This window comes from Leucopleurus acutus, assembly GCF_964270905.1.
Source record: "Leucopleurus acutus genome assembly, chromosome: 4".
NCBI lineage: Eukaryota > Metazoa > Chordata > Mammalia > Artiodactyla > Delphinidae > Leucopleurus > Leucopleurus acutus.
In genome coordinates, this window is record NC_139146.1 from 131,535,982 (window position 1) to 131,555,326 (window position 19,345).

General features: G+C 33.7%; 1 protein-coding gene across 1 annotated transcript in view; it reads left to right on the forward strand.

The window, feature by feature from the left end:
* The window catches only part of TTC29 (tetratricopeptide repeat domain 29), a gene marked incomplete at its 5' end in the record, with an annotated part of 250,735 nt that overhangs the window by 17,946 nt on the left and 213,444 nt on the right, over window positions 1-19,345 (forward strand). Inside the window, one exon of the mRNA XM_082838588.1 lies at window positions 16,279-16,502. Coding sequence (XP_082694714.1) covers window positions 16,279-16,502 — 224 coding nt within the window. The remainder of the gene's footprint in view (window positions 1-16,278; window positions 16,503-19,345) is intronic.

Genomic DNA, 19,345 nt, shown 5'->3' on the forward strand with positions numbered 1-19,345 from the left:
ATAGCCAGCTTGTGCTCTCCCAACCCATAAATCTCAGGATGAATCCTGCAAACAGAGGAAACCCAAATTCACTACCTATGTTAAATTGAGAACTTCATTATTATGAATAGACAAATAGCCTCTGATATTTGAGAAAATATTACAATACAAAAGGAAAAAAGATGAACAAAGAGAACACTCAATGTCAGCTGAAACAGTTTCTATAGGGAAAAGAGGAACTTTGAGAGATTTCCAATTTCTTTCCTTACAGATGCTGTAGAAAATCTTACATCCCTCAAATGTAACCTGATGCTATGAAATCATTTAAAGAAAAAGAATTCTTCAAAATTAAAGGTAGCTGAAATATTTTTTAAAACTCAAAGGAAAGGATGGAAAAGAAAGATAAGGCTATCAACATGTAGAATAAAAACATAAAAGATATAGAAAATATTTTAAAAGGCATAAGATACAGAACACAGTCCAGGTGGTGAATATTTATCCAAGAGAAAGAGATGAGAGAATGAATGATGATAGCTATATAGGTAGATATAGATGGACAGAGATAGAGATATGGTTAGAGACACAGACACAGATATCTTAGACTGGAAAAAACCCACAGATGTTTGGGCTGTGACTACCAAAGTAACCAGAAAGGAAAGAACAACAACAACAACAAAAAAAAAAAAAGGGAAAGAAAGAAAAGAAAAAACCCACTTCGATACATCTTTATGAAATATCAAAATGCTAAGTATACAGAGAAGGTACTAGAAGCTTTCAGGGTTTGGGAGAATGGTTGTCATCAAGAAACAAAGATCAGACTACCATCACAGTTGTCAGTAATAATACTTGGTTCTATAAAAAAAGGGATGATGTCTCTAAGATATGCAGAACGATTATTTTAACTTAGAATTCTGTACCCAGATAAACTATTAATCAAAACTGAGGGCAAAACAAAAATCTTTTCAGATATGAGGGCTGGAACACATCTCTTCCTATGCAGTCTTTCTGGACCCTTCATCCCTGCCCCAAATGGCCACTTTAGAGGAAAGAAAAGAGAATTCAAGAAAGAGGAAGCTAGGGGGCTAAGAAAAAAAGTACTTAACTCAGAAGTTCAAAATGAATGCTACAAAGTTGCTTTAAAACGATTGTGATTAAGCACCTGAAAGTTCTTAGTGATAAAGGTTTAATATATACGTAACACATACATTAAGGTCAAGAAAATGATTAGGAAATTGAGATTTGTGTATCACTTAAATATTCCATTAAATGTGGAAAGGTAATATAACATATGCTATCATCTATATTATTTATATACAAAAATAATAATATAGAAATATTAATATATAAAACACACAACCAACAAAATTTGCAAATAGATCAATTGTACCCAAAACTTTCCCCTGAACTGAAATGTCACTTCTATTAAATACCAAATTTTCATGTGTGTATACATACACATATACATATATATTCTGTTCCATTGACTTATTTGTCTTTTCTTGTGTCAGTGCCACAAATCACTTTATTAACATAGTTAAAATGTATTTTATATCTGGCAGACAGTCCCCCTCCTTGTTCCAAATGATCAGGTTTTTCTTGTACATTAACCATTCTATATGAATTTTGAATTATCTTGCCAAGAGTCAGGAGAATATAATTGAGGTTTTATAAGGACTGCCTTGATTTTATGTTATTTTAGGAGAATTGGTATCATTAAAATATTGAATCCCACATTGGCAAGAACGTCCATTTAACAGTACATGGTGTTAAATAATAGGAGTGACAGCAGGGATCCCTTCAAATTCCTTACTTTAGTGGAAATGATTCTAATGTATCCCAAAACATGAAGCTTTCTGCTGTAGGGTTTTAATAGATACATATTACCAAGATAGAGAATTCATTTTTTAGTTTCCACTTTTCTTAATCATAAATGAGTTTTGAACTTTACTAAATAATTTTCTAACATCTCCTGAGATTATCATAAAGTTAAGAGATTTTCTAATTTTGAACCGTTCTTGAAATTCTGCGATAAACCCTACTTATTCATTATGCTTTTAGTTTGCTATGAGTTCTTTTTTTGGAGAGTGGTATGAGGGAAATTTGTATCTAAATTATAATAATATTAACCCATAATTTTCTTTTCTTTTGCTACACTAAAAGTTGGCAGTTACTATAATTGTAATAGAAGATATATTATCTCTTCCATTCCTGGTACAATTTTGACGACTTATCTATTTTTGTTTTTCTTGATTATAAAGTACTTGCAAAATTTATTTGTCTTTTCACATAACCAGGTATTTTGTTTGTTTGTTTTATGGGTCACACTTTTTGTTCTCTATTTTATGAATTCATACATTTGCCTTTAATATTTCCCTCCCTGTCCTTTATTTGACTTCATGCCATTGTTTAATTTGTTAGGATTTTATTTCTAGCATCCTAAGTTGAAAGCTAGCTTTTTCACTCCCAAGTGTTGCTCTTGTTTTCTAACAAATGAATTTAACTTATAAATTTCCTTTTAATACCGTGATGATTTCTTCCCCCAGGATTTAATGTTTAATTTTTTTCTTTCAGTTCTAAGTGTATAAAAATTTCTACAGTGGTTTCCCCTTTTGGCCATGAATAAACTAGAAGTGTATTTATAAATTTGCAGGTGAATAGTTTTTTCTTGTGGCTTTTTGGTTTTTTTTTTTTTTTTTGCAAGAGGGAATGCAGGATTGAGGAGTGAATATATACTTGTGCTCAGGAAATGTGCCATATGTGATATCATTTTATGACATTTTAGTGTGGCCAGTACATGATTAATTTTATAAATATTCCTTGTATGTCTGAAAACTAAATATATATTTTCTATTTGGTAGATAGTTCTCATACAGAAAACAATCAGAATCTAATAATTAGATTGAGCCTGTTATTTCAATCAAGCTAGACAATTGTTATTCAAATCTTTTTTCCCTCTAATTTATAATTTTCTGAAAAAAATATATTAAGATCAATTTCTCCTTTTTCTATGAATTTTATATATTTTGAAGCTATTGTTATTAGGAGTATTGTTTTCTAGCTGCCATATTTCTCAGTAAAATAATCTATTTATGAATCTCTAATATTCATATGCCCTTTTAATTTTTTTATGCCCTGATTCTATTTTATTTGATATTAATAATATTATATAATCTTTATTTGTGTTGGCATTTGCGCTATTATAAAAAAATACAAAAGGAACAAATAACATGTTCTCCATCTCAAGGAAGTTATAATCCCTACTATATATCTATCTTGTACAATTTTTTAAAAGTTTGAATTCAAGGCTCTTTTATTTTATCTTCTCACAAATACTTCCTTTTGTTCTTCCAATATTCTTATTGATGCACATATTTGATTTGATATACCCTAAGGTCTTAGTTATAAGTAGGAATTTCCTAAATGTTTGAGATAGCTGCAATAAAATTAACATTCAGGAAATGCAATAAAATGCAACATTCAGGAAAATAAGATAGCTATATACAGATGTTGTCTGAAAAAAGCTTCAAAATTATCAACTTATTTTTTGTTTTTATTAATTTAGTTTTTACTAAATGTAAAATGAAAAGTATGTTCTGGAAGTTTGATCACTGTGTACATATAGTTTTTGAGAAATCCTGGCTTCACTGTTTGTATGTGTAATGCATACCTCCTTTGCAACGGTAATTAAAGAGCACACAGTATGAAAGGTTTCTTCACATGGCTTACAACATGGTAGTTACCTTTTTAAGCATTCATGTTTGAAAGGGGAAAATATATTCTTGATTTATTTTTTGATATGGGGAAAATTGAAATATATTTATTGGAAAGAATTATGACACAAAAAATTTTTAAAAACCTAATGAGGTCACCAGCTGCCCTAAAATAGTCAGAACTTGACATTTATCTTCAGTTAAATTTACTCCAGATTTCTCATCCAAGAAATAAAGAATGATAGAGCAAGAATGAGCCTAAAAATCATTTGTTTTTTGGGTTTTTTTAATCTTAAAAAAAGGCAAAAGAAAAAAGAGGGGTATATGTATACGTATAGCTGATTCACTTTGCTGTACAGTAGAAACTAACACAACATTGTAAAGCAACTATACTCCAATTAAAATTAATTTTTAAAAAAGGCAAAAGAAAAAGAATGTAGTTAACAGATCCCAACGGCTAGTTTTGCAAGGAAAAGTTTTATAAAGGTACATATTTTTTTCTCATGACAAAATATTACCTCGCTAGAAGAAATGCCATAATAAGAGACATCTAAATGTAGGTTTTATTACTTACCCTCATGCTATCTTCCATTACATTGCTGAAAAGAGCACAAATAATGTTTTGCTTTCATTTCTAATTTATGTGATTTTTCCCTTTGTAATTTAAACGTCAGTTATATATTTCTTAGATACTTGTCATGTTTATAGCCCAATGTACACTATTTTTCTTGCCATCATTTTAATAACTACTTACACATTATAAAGGGATATATGTTTGGAAAGAGCAACATTTGAATATGTATGATAAAGCCATAGGTATAAGGAATTGATTGGTTTACTTTTCCCAAAGAAAACCTCCACATGCAGTTGTTTAATGTGAAAGGTTTTTTCCTGAAAAGGTTAAAAAAGTTCTAATCAACTTTTGTACATTATGTAGAACTTCATTTTCTAAACTCTGCAAAAGAAAGTTTCATATTTAATGGGAAATCATGAATTATTCCATTTATTATCTACTTCCTCCTTTCAAAGACATGATCTGGATAAAAGGCGGGGTGAATAATTTCAAAAAAATACAATACATTTTTAATGGGAAGGTGCAAACTACAGATTCTCATGACTATTAGCAAGTGTAGAGGAAACAGAATTTTACTTGCAAAATTCGTCAAACTCTTGCAAAGATAAAATGTATGACATACTTTAGTAAAAAAAAAATACAGTGAGCTGAAGTTTTCTTTTTAATGCAACTTGTTGTTTTTACTAAGTTTTGTCTTTATATTCTCCAGCTTTCCATCTTTATTAAAGTTTGATTATTTCCCTCAATTTATGTGGAAAATTGATAGTTCTTTTATTTATAAAGGTGTAAAGATGAAGAATTGAAAGAAAAGTTTTAAGTGATATTATTTGAGACAAAATTTCCTAAGTAATTGAATTTCAAGAAATTTGGAGAGCAATCACTGAATTGTTTAAAAAAAACAGTGACCCATATTATATGGAGTTTTATGTTAATTAAAACTGTAAGTACTAATTTAGACAAAAATATGGCATTGAGCTAGAATGATCATGTTTACATGTGTGTATAGTCCATTGTTTGTAGCATGAACCTTATTTTTTGTTTTTCTTACATTTATTGCCATGATAGTAGGATACAGAATCTGACAGGATGATATTATTTATTCAGGTTTTTTTTTTTTTATCATTATAACTTAATCCAAAAGCTAAGGTTATTTTTAGGCTTTATTTTTCAGGCTATATTTAACTGGATAAGTGACAATATAATCAATATAAATTGGTTATATAATTATGTTTTCCTGTATTGGAAAGTTACAGTGTAAATTGAAAGTACAAGACTTGATACGATTGCTTCGTTTAGCCAAAGGTGTTTGGATTCAAGTGTGGTACTTCTGGGTTGAAAATATGTTCCCTGAAAATTCTTCTTAAACAATGACATTCATTTTATACCTTTCCATGTTTGATCTTTGGCATAAAACATTCTTTCATTAAAAAGTTTGAATTTCTTGAAGGGGTTTGAAAGTAATAAGACCATTTATAAAGATTATATCTGTAATTAGCCTCACATAAGGAGGTTTCTTCTGGTGCTTTTTCACTGAACTGCTAATGAAATACTTTAAAAATGTGTTTAAGTTTGAGATTTTTCCAGTAAAGAAAATCTTTCAGTAAAGAAAATGTGTGTGACAGCTACATGGGTAAATATTTTGGTAATACCTTATATTGATTGATGCATAGTTTATTCCTTCCTGATTGATGATGATCACTGTACTTCAAATATTTGACTGAATGGAAATCATTTGAGTAAATCATTCTTACAGGGTATACACATAAAAAAAAGCCTTTATATTATTAAGGGAATCATTTAAAGACATTGTAAGGATTGCAGTCAGTACTGCTTGCTGAATAACCACAGCTTTCCTCTGATAAAGGCTAATAATCACCAGCAAAAATACTATTTGACAGATTAACATTTATTGATCTCACAAAAAGTTACTGCCTTTTGTGCTAAATACCAGCTCTAACATAATCGAATCTGAGAAATCATCTTTGTTCCATTCTACACCTATAGCCCATATATCCTAAAATAAAAATCACTCATGTTGAAGTGAATTCTCACTGTGCTATTGGGAGAATTCTTTGCTGATCAGATTTTTTAGTATTTTATTTTTTGTCAAAAGAATTAAATTAGTAATAGTCACATTTACAAAATGCCATGGGGTAAACTCTCTTAATTATTATTATTAACATTTTTAGAAAAGAATTAAAGGTTGAACTTAGTTAAATAATTGTTTTCCAAATGGAATTTTTCAATATACATATACCTTTAAAATGTTGAAAATCTAACTGTGCTTTCTAAGTTTGATTATTAATAGGTGAAAATTTGTGTTTTCAAAAAACACAAAGCAAAACTTGTATATGTAACAGTTTCCTCTAAAAATTCAAATTAGCAAACTTCTAATTGTTTAGAAAATCACAAAAAATTATATTCCATAACCTCTTGGGGGTGGAATTTATTTATTTATTTAGTTAGTTATCAAGTACATACAGCTATAAAATGAATCTAAATCTAAACTGAAACAAAAGTCCTGCTATATTAATAACTTATGTTCTGATTTGATAACATTTTATGTTGATTAGTTTTTTCGGTTGATACAATTAAAGGTGATATCACATTTATTTGGATGGTAATTCTAGTGAAGTTTCCAGAAACTATAAACTTACACATGCGTTAGTGGTATTTCTTTGGAATGAAGCTAAAATGTTAAATATTTCAATCTTTATTAGAGGGGTTTATATAAAATTATAGCAATAAAAAGTATATTATAGTACAATTAAGTATAGCACAATAGATATATCTTCATAATTATTTTAAATATTTTCTCTTAAAGTAAATATGACCAATATATTTTACAAAGAAAATCAAGATTGTTATAATGCCTGTGACATTAAAAATTCCTGTTACAAGATTAGTCACAACTGCAATAACATTATGAGTTATTTGGTTTATTTTAAATATATGTTAAAACTATGCATGAGGGACTTTCCTGGTGGCACAGTGGTTAAGAATCTGCCTGCCAGTGCAGGGGGCACAGGTTCGAGCCCTGGTCCGGGAAGATCCCACATGCCGCGGAGCAACTAAGCCCGTGCACCACAACTACGAAGCCTGCGCTCTAGAGCCCACGAGCCACAACTACTGAAACCTCTGCACCTAGAGCACATGCTCCGCAAGAAGAGAAGCCACTTCAGTGAGAAGCCCGTACACCGTAACGAAGAGTAGCCCCCGCTCCCCACACACAGCAGCGAAGACCCAACGCAGCCAATACTAACTAAATAAAATTTAAAATATATATATATATATGAGCTGCAATGATTGTATCATGTTCATTATATGTTCATTTTTCTTAAAGAAGTTCTCCAAAAATGTTAAGGAAAATTAATAACAATATTTATATTAATAACTAATTCTAATTGTAATATTAATTATAATGATAGATACATTCTTTTGTTCCAAGTATAACAAATTCTAAATACTTTTTGAGATAGTAACACATGAATAGTCAAATTAAATTATATAGAAAATAAGTACTGATTACCAGGTTATTTATGATTCGTGGACATACTGAGATACAAAATGAATTTGTTTTAGAGAAACCATCATAATTTTAAAAGTGTTTTTTTTTTTTTTTTTTGCGGTACGCGGGCCTCTCACCGTTGTGGCCTCTCCCGTTGCGGAGCACAGGCTCCGGACGCGCAGGCTCAGCGGCCATGGCTCACGGGCCCAGCCGCTCCGCGGCATGTGGGATCCTCCCGGACCGGGGCACGAACCCGTGTCCCCTTTATCAGCAGGCGGACTCTCAACCACTGCGCCACCAGGGAAGCCCAAAAGTGCTTTTTATATGCATTTAATTTGGATTAATAAAAATTCCTTACTAAGTATGTATATGTTTCTCTCTAGAATATATTTTTAATTTTTCCAAGCTTGAGAATTGGATGGTTTGGAAACTGTTAATCTGTGATATGCCACCTGCCCTATTTACATTTTTAACAGTTGAGTATTTGTTGACTGATCCCAAAGACAGCTACATGTTTTGTTGTTACCAGACGGATGAGATAGAATACCATGCATAACTTTACATTTATCTTCTTTGAGTGTCACCTTATTTGCATACCAATTAAAGTAATATCTGTATTAAAATGGATAATGAAAGTTATCACATTTACATGATGTGACTGCAGTTTGTGAAATTTCCAGTAGATGCCCCCAGAGACCAGTCAACTCATTGGAAATCCTTTAAATTTAAAAAGAGCCTTTTCTGTATTGAAACTTTTTTCTTGTTCTATTTTGAAGTACATAGAAAATAAATTTAAAGTTCTAAAAATCTCAACTCCAATGGTTTATTACACAAAAATACGTATGAGTGATAGTATTCTTAATCCATATCAATCGTTAAAAACCTAAGTGGGTAATATTAAGAAAAACGCTTTCAGTTTTCATTGTAAAAGCATTCTATATGCTTTTAAAGTAAAATCATTTAAAACATAATTAATTTTTTTCTTTCTAATTCCTCTCTCTATGTACTTATGTGGCTAAAGAAATGCTATGTCCTTGTTTTAGCTTTTTAGGAAAGAAAAGTATCCTTTTCATACACACAAAAAAACTATAAAACATATCCATACGAGATATGAGTTTTGTCAGTGTGTGTGTGTGTGTGTGTGTGTGTGTGTGAAGAAATGGATTTTTTCCTTCAAATTATACCTAATATCTACCTACACTGAAAAGTATGAGTAAGAATAGAGACTCACTTTATTCCATGGAAATTATATTAACTGAAGCTATTTAAGTATTCATTTAAGAGTCAATGTAATTATCCTGTCGTGATTCCAATAACATTTATCCCTACAATATGAATGTAAGACTGTTGTTACTGGCACATAGATAACCCACTAGTGACTTATAAATATTAACTTAATGGAATAAAAGTATTATCCTGACTTTTGATTAGGTATAGCATATCTTTTGAGTTTATCTTTGTCAGATTAAGTAATAGTTTTATGATCTTGTTTTAAAGTATTGAGCTTATTGAACTGCTTTTGAAATATTTTACTGAATATGCAGCTTCACCTTGATACAGTATTTCAGTGTGACTTATGAAAAAATATGTTAAATATATTAATCATATACTAGAATAGTTGATAATGCATTTTAATTTTGAAAGGTCATGTAATAACTAGTATAAATACCTAAGTACAAAGAGAATAAGATAGATTGACATAGCTATTCATTCATGTTTTTCATATTTGTACAGTATTATCCTTTTTTATGTTTGTTTTATGTTTGTCGGTGTTTTCCCCATTAGACTTTACACCCTTGTGTGGGAATCGCATCTATTTAATTTGCTTTGCACGGATGCTACTGGTTGTCTGCTCCCTCATTTTAAGGAAGGGGATTCTCTGAGTCACAAAATAACACCAGTCTCTTTCCCCAGTCCAGCGCAAATGTGGATTAACATGGATAAAGAAAATGGCTTTCTTTTTTTTTCTTTTTGATTGAAGTATAGTTGATTTACAATGTTGTGTTAGTTTCAGATGTACAACAAAGTGATTCAGTTATATATATATGTATATTACAAAATATTGAGTATAGTTCCTTGTGTTATACAGTAGGTCCTTGTTGTTTATCTATTTTACATATAATGGTGTGTATATGTTACTCCCAAGAAAGATAATGGCTTTCTAGTTGGAGAGTGACATCATACTTGTATAATGATGTAAAATTTCTAAACAATCAATACAAATAAACCCAAAAAATGTGTGCATGATGAGGAGGAGAAGAAAACTTAACGATATTTGATATAATAGGAGGCAATGTGATAAAGAGAAAAAATTCAGAATTTGTAATCAGAGAAACCTGAGTGTGAAACCCACCCCTGCCACTTATTAGCTTATATGATTTTGGGCAACTCACAACCTCACTGAAGATGGTTTCTTTATCTGTAAAAATGGAAGTGGTATTTGTAGAGTTATTGTGTGATTTAGAAATGATGTTTGACACATCGTAGGTGCTCTATAAATAGTAGCTATTCAAAATGGTTTAAGGTAGAATTCAAAAATGATATAATATCTCCTCTGTGGCTGTTTAATAGAAAGCTCCCCATTTCCCAGCATCTCCACACATTCAACTGCTATGGAGTTATGTCAGATTGTTCAGATTTACTTTATTCCAGTATACAGATTTTTTTTTTAACTTAGAAGTTTTGGGGAAATTTGGATGTAAATTCAAAATATTTAGAATCTCTATTGTATAATGCCTTTAAATAGTAATAAAAATCCATATGAAATGCATGACCACTTAATTCCTTTCTTAAAACCATTCTTCTCCAGCTACATCCCTTAGCCTGGTAAAGCCTTAGGTATCTGCAGTGGCAAAGATCTTCCTTAGGATGTAAACTTCTAGATATTCAGCATATCTGTGAATGTCACAACTTCTACTTCTATGAATGGCCTCTTTCCTGTCAGGAGAACTCTCCTCAAACTCCATAATATCAAATCTCTCCAGAAATTTTACTAGAATTCTTAGCTTCCACCCAGTATAGTGACTTCAGGTCAAGGAGATTTTTCTTCTGATACTTAAAAAGAGCATGTTTTAATTTAGATAAGTATTTGTTTTAATATGTAAATAAAACCAAAGACTAATAACTTCATGTCCAAATGAAATAAATAAAATAATGAATTTGGATTCTCTTTGTATTTCTATTTGCGTTTTTTAAAAATTCCTTTTTGTAAGCAAGTAAACTTGGGCTATGATTCTCTGTTATGAAATATAAAGCCTGAGAAATTCACATATAATGGTAGAAATTGACATACAATTTTATAAATATTTTCAGATAGCAAATTTAAAAGATGAAAATTATTCTGGCTAAAAGAAATGATATTCATTAACTATGAAGGTTGAAATAGGAACCCATTTAGTAAAACACTAACTGCTCTTTCTGGCTTTCAAATATTAGTAATGAGGCTTAAATAATACCATACGTACGTATGTGTGTGCACACAAAACTGTGTATAAAATAGAGATGATATCAGCATAGTTATATAGGCATTTTAAATACATCTCTATTTGAAATCTCTTTTGCAAAGAATGGTCTTTTTAAAAAATTTACTAGAAATTTTAAAAATTGATATTAATTATATATCATGGATGTTTTGAAGCTGAAAAATGTCTTGGGTACCAAGACAGTCCCTTCTGAAGCTGTTCGTATTCTTTGCTCACAGGGAGCAGAAACTAATTCTGACCAAATAAAATGGAAATGATTTTATTAGAAGGATATTTGGTAACTAGCTGAATTTAGGGGAGAACCCGGCTCAAAAGAAAAGACATGGGACACTTGAATGGATCTAGGTAGCAAGAACTACTTGCAACTCTTGTCAGGATGTCGCTGCCAGGTTGACTGAGTTCCAGCAACCTTCTACATCTTTGTGTTTCTTGCCTCAAGATTCAAAATCCTGGGAGAGAGGCCAGTGGCTTAATTTGGGTCACTGATCCACCCCTTGGCTAGGGAGTCTTTGAAATCAAGTCCCACCAAGATGACACACGATGTGCCATTTCCAAAAATACTTTGGAGTCTGTGGACATGAAACGAGATGCTGGGTGGACCAAATCCAGCCAGAGCACCTTCATCTTCCAGGTGAGGGAAATAAGGCCTAGGGAATGATGTTCTGCATTTCTGTCCCAGCTGGGTTTAGAACTGAGATGGCCTCATCACATGTACTTATTTTCATTGTTTAAATCAACGTTCTAATTTTTATTTTTTTATAATTTTTTTGCCCCAGTATGCTTTCTTCACTCACAGGAAAACATGATGGCAGCCAAGGCATAGACATACAAAGGTGGCAGTGCTTGTTGTTGTTTTTTAATTGAAGTAGAGTTGATTTACAATGTTGTGTTAGTTTCAGGTATACAGCAAAGCGATTCAGTTATATATACATGTGTATATATATATGTATACATGTAGATATTCTTTTCCAGATTCTTTTCCATTATAGGTTATCACAAGATATTGAATACAGTTCCCCGTGCTATACAGTAGGTCCCTGCTTATCTATTTTTACAGAGCAGGGTGTATCTGTTAATCCCAAACTCCTCATTTGTCCCTTTCCCCACCTTCCCCCTTTGGTAACCATAAGCTTGTTCTCTGTGTGGCAGTGCTTGTTTGAGGCAAGGTTGGATTTCCAGCCCCTGTCCCCTCAAACCTCCTTACCATCCCTCGTACTGCCCTTTTGGGTACCATCTGGATGTCCCCTTCAGTCTCCTCAAACTCAAGTTATCTGAACCCAGACTTACTATCTTTCCCCAAACCTGTTCATTCTTTTGTGTTCCCCTCTTTAGCTAATTACCAAATACCCACACGCGACTCCTGTTGTCACCCTAGCTCTTCTCTTTCCATCAACCCCAACATCCAATCAGTCACCAAGTAATCGGTATTTTTATCTCCTAAATATGTATTGAATCCACCTACTTCTATTTATCCCCCTGCCTTACTTCAGTTCAGCCCCCGTGTCCTCTCCTTTGCGTGAACACCAGAGTCTCCCGTTTCTTCTCCCTGCTCCCGCTTCTGTTCTCTTGGATCTGGTGTGAATTTCAGAGTCAACAAGCTCAAGCATGCTAAATTGAAAGTCTTTGTTTTTTTATGACTTAATTTTAATTCCTGGCCCTAAGCCTTGATCCTCCCTAGTGTAAAATTCCAATCTCATCCCTCTTAGGTAAAGTCAGTCCAATTCAGTGATTTGTCAGGTTATTCAGATTCTAACACTTCCCCTCACCCTGTTTTCCCACGTAGAAGCAACACAGCATGGGTGCAGGGTAGAGGGAAATACGGTTACTAGGTTTTGCAAATAAAAATACAACATACACTTCAATTTGAGTTTCAAAAAAACAGAAAGTTTTTTGGTGTAAGTATTCCCATGCAATATTTGGGGCATACTAATAATACTAAGAAAAAATCATTCGTGGTTTATGTGATATTCAAATTTAACTGGGTATCCTGCCCAGTTTTATCTGGCAAACTTCGGAGTGGGAGTTTGTCAGCATTTACTCCCTGGTCTTAATCTAGGACCTTGTGATAGACATTGAACTTGCCTCCCTGGTATCCATTTCTCCCTCTTTGCTAACATAACTCCAGTTTCATTTGGGGGCAGCAGTGTGCCCCAAAACAGGCAGGATATTTGTTTTTCTAGTCTCCTGCAGCCAGGGATGGCCAAGTGACACAGTTCTCACCCATGGAACCAAAGTGGAACTCCAACAGAAGTTGCAGGAATGCTTTTGTTTTCCCCAATAATGGAGAAAGACACAGCTGATGCCACCGAACTCTCGCTTTTCTTCTTGCCTTGAAGGTGGACATGATGTCTGGAGCTGGGGCAGCCCTCCAGTGACCAGTGAGGGGAAGGATAAAATAATCCCAGAGGCATGGGCCTTGAACTTGCCAGGCCATGGAACCAAGGCCAGCAGCTGCCTACCCTTAGGTGTCTTGTGCTGTGAGAAATAGAAACCTCTAGTTTTGGAGGCACTGTGAGCCGAGTTTTCTCTTCCTTGGAGTTGAATGCATTCCTCACCTATGGGATGCTGTCCAGGGGTCCATCACTGATGTACTCTATTCATCCTTTTCTGTCAGCTCTGGAAATATGCTGACCTGACTCCTTCAGTAGCTCCACAGTGCTGCTTATCCGCAGAGTTACAGCTGTGTCCCCCTTCCGTCCCCAGTGGGCAGCGCATCCGACAGCCTTTTAGCACACATCCCCTTGCTGTGGCCAACGACATTGCGGCAAACATACCAACCCTCTCTTCCCATTAACTCTTATGTCACACACTCGGAGCCCGCTAGACAATTACGGTGTTGGGCCTGTACCATTCAGAGGCTATGGGACATTGTGCGGGCTGGTTCCAATCCTCTTCTGCTGAGAAAGTCTCTGCATTGACTTTTGCTGCCTTTCCATGCCCTTGTGTAGGGGCAGGGGGGTGGGGGGAGGGGAGAGAGGACCTGGCCCTTCTGAGCATCTCACTGTTTCCTTCTCCACACTCTCAGCTAAAGGGCAGAAACAAAAATCTGTGATAGCTCCTGTCCTCTCCACTTCAAATATTTTTGGTCATCATTTTGACAAGATGGTGGTTTTTGACTTTTTGGCCTGGGACTGCAGTTTCCTTACTCTCTTTGTGAACTAGTTCTATAACAATAGGTGGCTTGTACTGGCCACCAGGTGCAGGAGGAGGAGGGTTGCAGTTCAGCTGGGACATTCCTTCCATATGATTTTTCTAAAAGACAATCTCTTTGACTCATTTCCCTGACCCAAACCCTTCTACGGCTCTATCCCACTCTTAGCTTGGAGTCCAAACTTCTTACCATGGCTTTGAGGTGTCCATGATCTGGGTCTTTCCCCCCTTTTTTTTTTTCACTTCCCTCTCCCCACTCCCTTTCTCACTGTAAGTATTTTGTTCTAGACTTAAGCTGATCCCCTGAGTAAAAAATTATTGGCGATGGGAGCTGGGCATTTTTGTTGGATTTGTTTTTTAAACTCTGTAGGGTGAGTCTATTGCAGGACTTAATGTTTCTCAGAGCATCTTCACATACATAATTTTGCTTGGTTCTTAGAAGAATCCTGTGATGTAGGTAGGGCATAGATTAATACAGATTAATATACACATTTCACAGATGAGAAGAAATGAAGTCCAGAGAGGTTAGAAAGAGCTGACCTCAACCTTGGGTGTTCTAATTCCAGACTGTCTCCACTCCACACTGAAATGCTTATTGATAGTAGTAGCACATCAAGTCAGTTCTAAATATTTAATTGTCTCCTATTTTTAAAAATGTAAAATAATTAGTATAAAGGTATATCATTAGGCCTCTTGCTTAGTGTAATAATAGCTACCACAGAGCTGTTATTCCATAACCCTGTTTTATTTCCTATATAGCAATTTTCATCATCTGAAATTATTTACGATTTGTTTGCTTATTTGTTGGTTGTGTTCTCCCACTAGAATATACACTTCACAAGGGCACTGAATCTACTTGGTCTAGAACAATGCCTGGCACTTAGCAGGAAACTCAATAGCTATTTGTTGGATAAATAAATGGGCTATTCAATTGTCATTTCATCTCCTTGCATATGATTTATTATTGTTAGAAGTGAAATAGTACATAACAAATCATTAAGTTAGTCCTAACTGAAAATAATTTTTAAAATATATTTAGCAAGAGATTTCAATAAACATTTTCTGCGTAAATGAATTAATGAATGAATGAACCTCCATAATATACAGTGAAACCACTTAATAGAGCTTTGTTTTGATATTCGACAGCACATTTAAATTTTGCTTGCCTTACTGGTTTTTTGTTTTGTTTTTTGGTGGGTGGCTAACGTATTAAGTATTTTTGGATACTGTCAGTTGCTATGGTCTGAATGTTGTGTTCCCTAAAATTCATGTACTGAAATCCTAATCCCCAAAGCTGTAGGACACTGGGGCTTTTAGAAGGTGATTAGGTCAGGAGGGTGGGGCGCTCATGAATGGGATTAGTGCTCTTATAAAAGAGGTTCCAGATTATTCCCTAGCTCCTTATACTATGTGAGGATATGACTAGAAAATGCCAGCTGTGAACCAGGAAGAGGGCCCTCAGCAGAAGGCGACCTTCCTGGAGCCTTGATCTTGGACTTCCAGCCTGCAGAACTCTGAGCAATAAATTTCAGTTGTTTATAAGCTACTCAGTCAGGGGTATTTTGTTATATCAGCCCAAACAGACTAAAACATCAGTCAGCTAGCTTATTTGTCCTTATCAAAGGGAGCTCAGCTCTGGAACTGATATATTTATAATGTAATTTCACTAAAATTACTGTATTTAGATAGTTCCTGGCATCTTTCATTAAACTGAAGTTGTTCAGTTATAAGTGTTTGGGGTCAAGATTGTTTTCAGCGCTTCCACTGAGGGAAAAAATGCAGCGTGATTCAACTTTTAATTATTATAAAGATCAAAACACTGCACAGATTTAAAGGATTAAAATAACGTGTTCAGTGTTCTGTTCTTATTCCCAGTTACCGGAACTCATACAAGAAGAACATCTGTGTGGACATGCTGCGAGATGGTTATCATAAGTCTTTTACTGAGCTCTTTGCTCTGATGGAGAAGTGGGATGCCCTGAGAGAGGCTGCAAAAGTAAGGTCCCTCTTCTGGCTGCAGAGACCCCTGGAAGAGCAGCCTGACAAGCTGGATCACTTCTACTACTACCTGACCAGGGCCGAAGCAGCTGAAAGGAAAGGTGAGTGGATGGATTTGGGGAAGCAGCACTGCAGAAGGCAGAACAGTGAGCGCCTGAGGGAAGGTTCCAAATTGTTTCAAGTATGAATTTAAAACATTGAGACACCTTAGCACAATTCAACCTAGTCAGCTAAGCATCTAAATGGAATAAATGGTAGAGAACGCTGAATCGCAAGGCTGGCCAGACACACAGCCATCCTGGTGTTGTCACTCTAAGCCAGGGAAGACAATGAATAGCACCTAATAACATCTCCAGGCCTTTCCAATGTATTAAAATCTTTGGTATCATTAATTATACGTCTTTCCATAGTTTTTTTTTTTATATATAATCTGATTATTGACTTTCACTGAGGAGACACTTTCAGAGTACTATAACTTGACAGTTATACTTATTTTCTAGTATTTGTATAATGTAATTTAAAGATTTTATCCATAAGTTCTATAGATTTCTATCAGAGAATTTTTATTAGTGAATAATGAGGAGACATAAAAAGCCTGCAATTTACAATTACGAATAAAATTGTTAATTTTATATTTTCCATCACATCATCTCTAATAAATTCCTTTTTTTTTTTTTTGGTATCCTGAAATTTTCCAGAAAGTCTATATGCTTCAAGTATTGAAGAAAATATTTTAACCTCTACTATAATTATACCAATATTGTCATAAGTATTTCTTATTTACATATTCATAATTGGTCATTTTGTATAATCAAAGAAAGGAAATCCCAAAAGTTGGCATATAAATTTGGTGTTTTCACCAAACAAATCCTTTTGTTCAACTTTTTGTGTGAAAACACCATAGGACTCAAAAAGAGAAGCTCAGGCCACAACATGATGATGTCTGTACTTCATTTCAGGCCTTTCTATGGGAAAATAGAGTATTAGACAATGTTTTGTTAGCCAGTGCTGCAATGTGGAAAATTGATAGGGAAATAGAAACAGCATCAGAGGGGTAGCAGAAGTCTTTTAGCCTCTATAGTGGAGTCAATATACATATTTCCTATCTGGTTGTGACCTGACTTACAAATATGAGATATACAAAAGTCCTAACAACACCACATGTGAACTAGAGTGTGTGTGTGTGTGTGTGTGTGTGTGTGTGTGTGTGTAGACAAGAGGTGATTATTTGATTATTTGTATAATGAAAATTATTTAACTGCAGAACTGACTTTAAAAATAGAGTCCTTTGGTGAATTTTAAAGTGTGATTTACATATAATTTCTCAAGAAATTAACTGTTTAAAATTTTAAAATGCTATTGTAAGAAAACCTACATTCTAGTGTCAGCCCCAAACTCTGAAATGATATTTTTACTGAAAATAGAATTGATGCAGATAAAATTTGCTCACAGTCATTTTCTAAGGTGAATTAATCACATTCACTAAATGTTTTAAATAGAAGCCTTCATTTTAGTAGCATAATATGAGCCAAACACATCACTAGTCATAAAGTGTCATAAATATGAGAAACTTGTCGTAAAGCATTTTGTAATTGTAAAGAAACTAAATGCTGAATAATCTGAAGGTAGAAAACTTTTAATTTGTAATCTTTTATTAAAGAAAAGTAAATATACATATAAATTAAAATGATTCTCCAATTCCAAATATTTTAAAAGTCCAAACTTTACAATAGCCAATGTCTTATACACATGGTACAAGTAATGAAATATTTTCTTTACTGAGTGGTTTATCATATATTCATGGTAACTGAGGTTACATTTGTTAAATGGAACAAAATTACCTCTTGCTCAGAACAACTCTTCTGTAAGGTAATCGACTTCAAAATGCAGTGGCTTTTGCCTGGTTAAAATACAGAAAGTTAAAATTATTGCAAAAAAGTATTATTGGAAATACTTCAGTTGAAGGACATGTAAATATTTGTATGTTCTTTTTTAAAAATGTGTATAATTTTTTCACATTTAACACATGAACTTCATAGGAGAAAAATTGTGATTGAGTTAAGCATGTCCCAGAAAATGGTGTAGGGGATATGCACAGAAACTCTTATTAACTTGAATTAATTTTAAATCTTAAAACCCATACACACACACACACACACACACACACACACACTTAATCTACAATACAGAGATCTCTTAATAGTGCCTTGAAGATTTCACCCCATATGGTTGTGGAATCTGAGACAATTATCTTGAAGCAGCATATCTCTGAGTATTCTCATTGCTTTTCACTGGAAAGACCATCACTCTAGGGTCACAGTGAAGTCCATGTAATCAAAGCTGTGGCACTAACAATAGTCATCTCAGGTCAATTCTGTCCCTTGAGACTTGGCAGAGCAGGAACCTAGAGTTATTTAAATTACTTTTCAAAATAGCACTTTCTGTTTTATAGCAAAGAAGTGTTTAAAGTAAGGCAGTCATTTCTTTTTGGATTATTTTCTATTTGTTAAAGTGTTTCTTTGTTCCTGATAGCATTTCTTATATTTCCCATTGTTGTGAATCATCTCTGTACCATCTGTAACATTATGATTAGGGCCTTGTGCCCCATGGGACTGGGGAAGAGATGGCAATAATGGTAATGGGTAGCCAAATCAATAGACAATTCAAACATGATTTACACTTGACTTTAAATTATTGTTAAGGGTTAAGCAGCAATTTTCTTTTCTAATAACATTTATTTAAGATACCCAAAGTATGTTCTACTCAAGCAGAGTCCCACAGGATGTTTATACAGTTTATGTAAAGCAAAACAAAAGTAATTGTCAGGTGAAATAAGTTTGAGAAACAACCAGGTGAATTAACATATACATTAAGCAGTTTGGTTTATTGCAGGACTTATCAGAGCCTTTAACATGCTAATGTATATTGTGTGGTTCACTGAAAG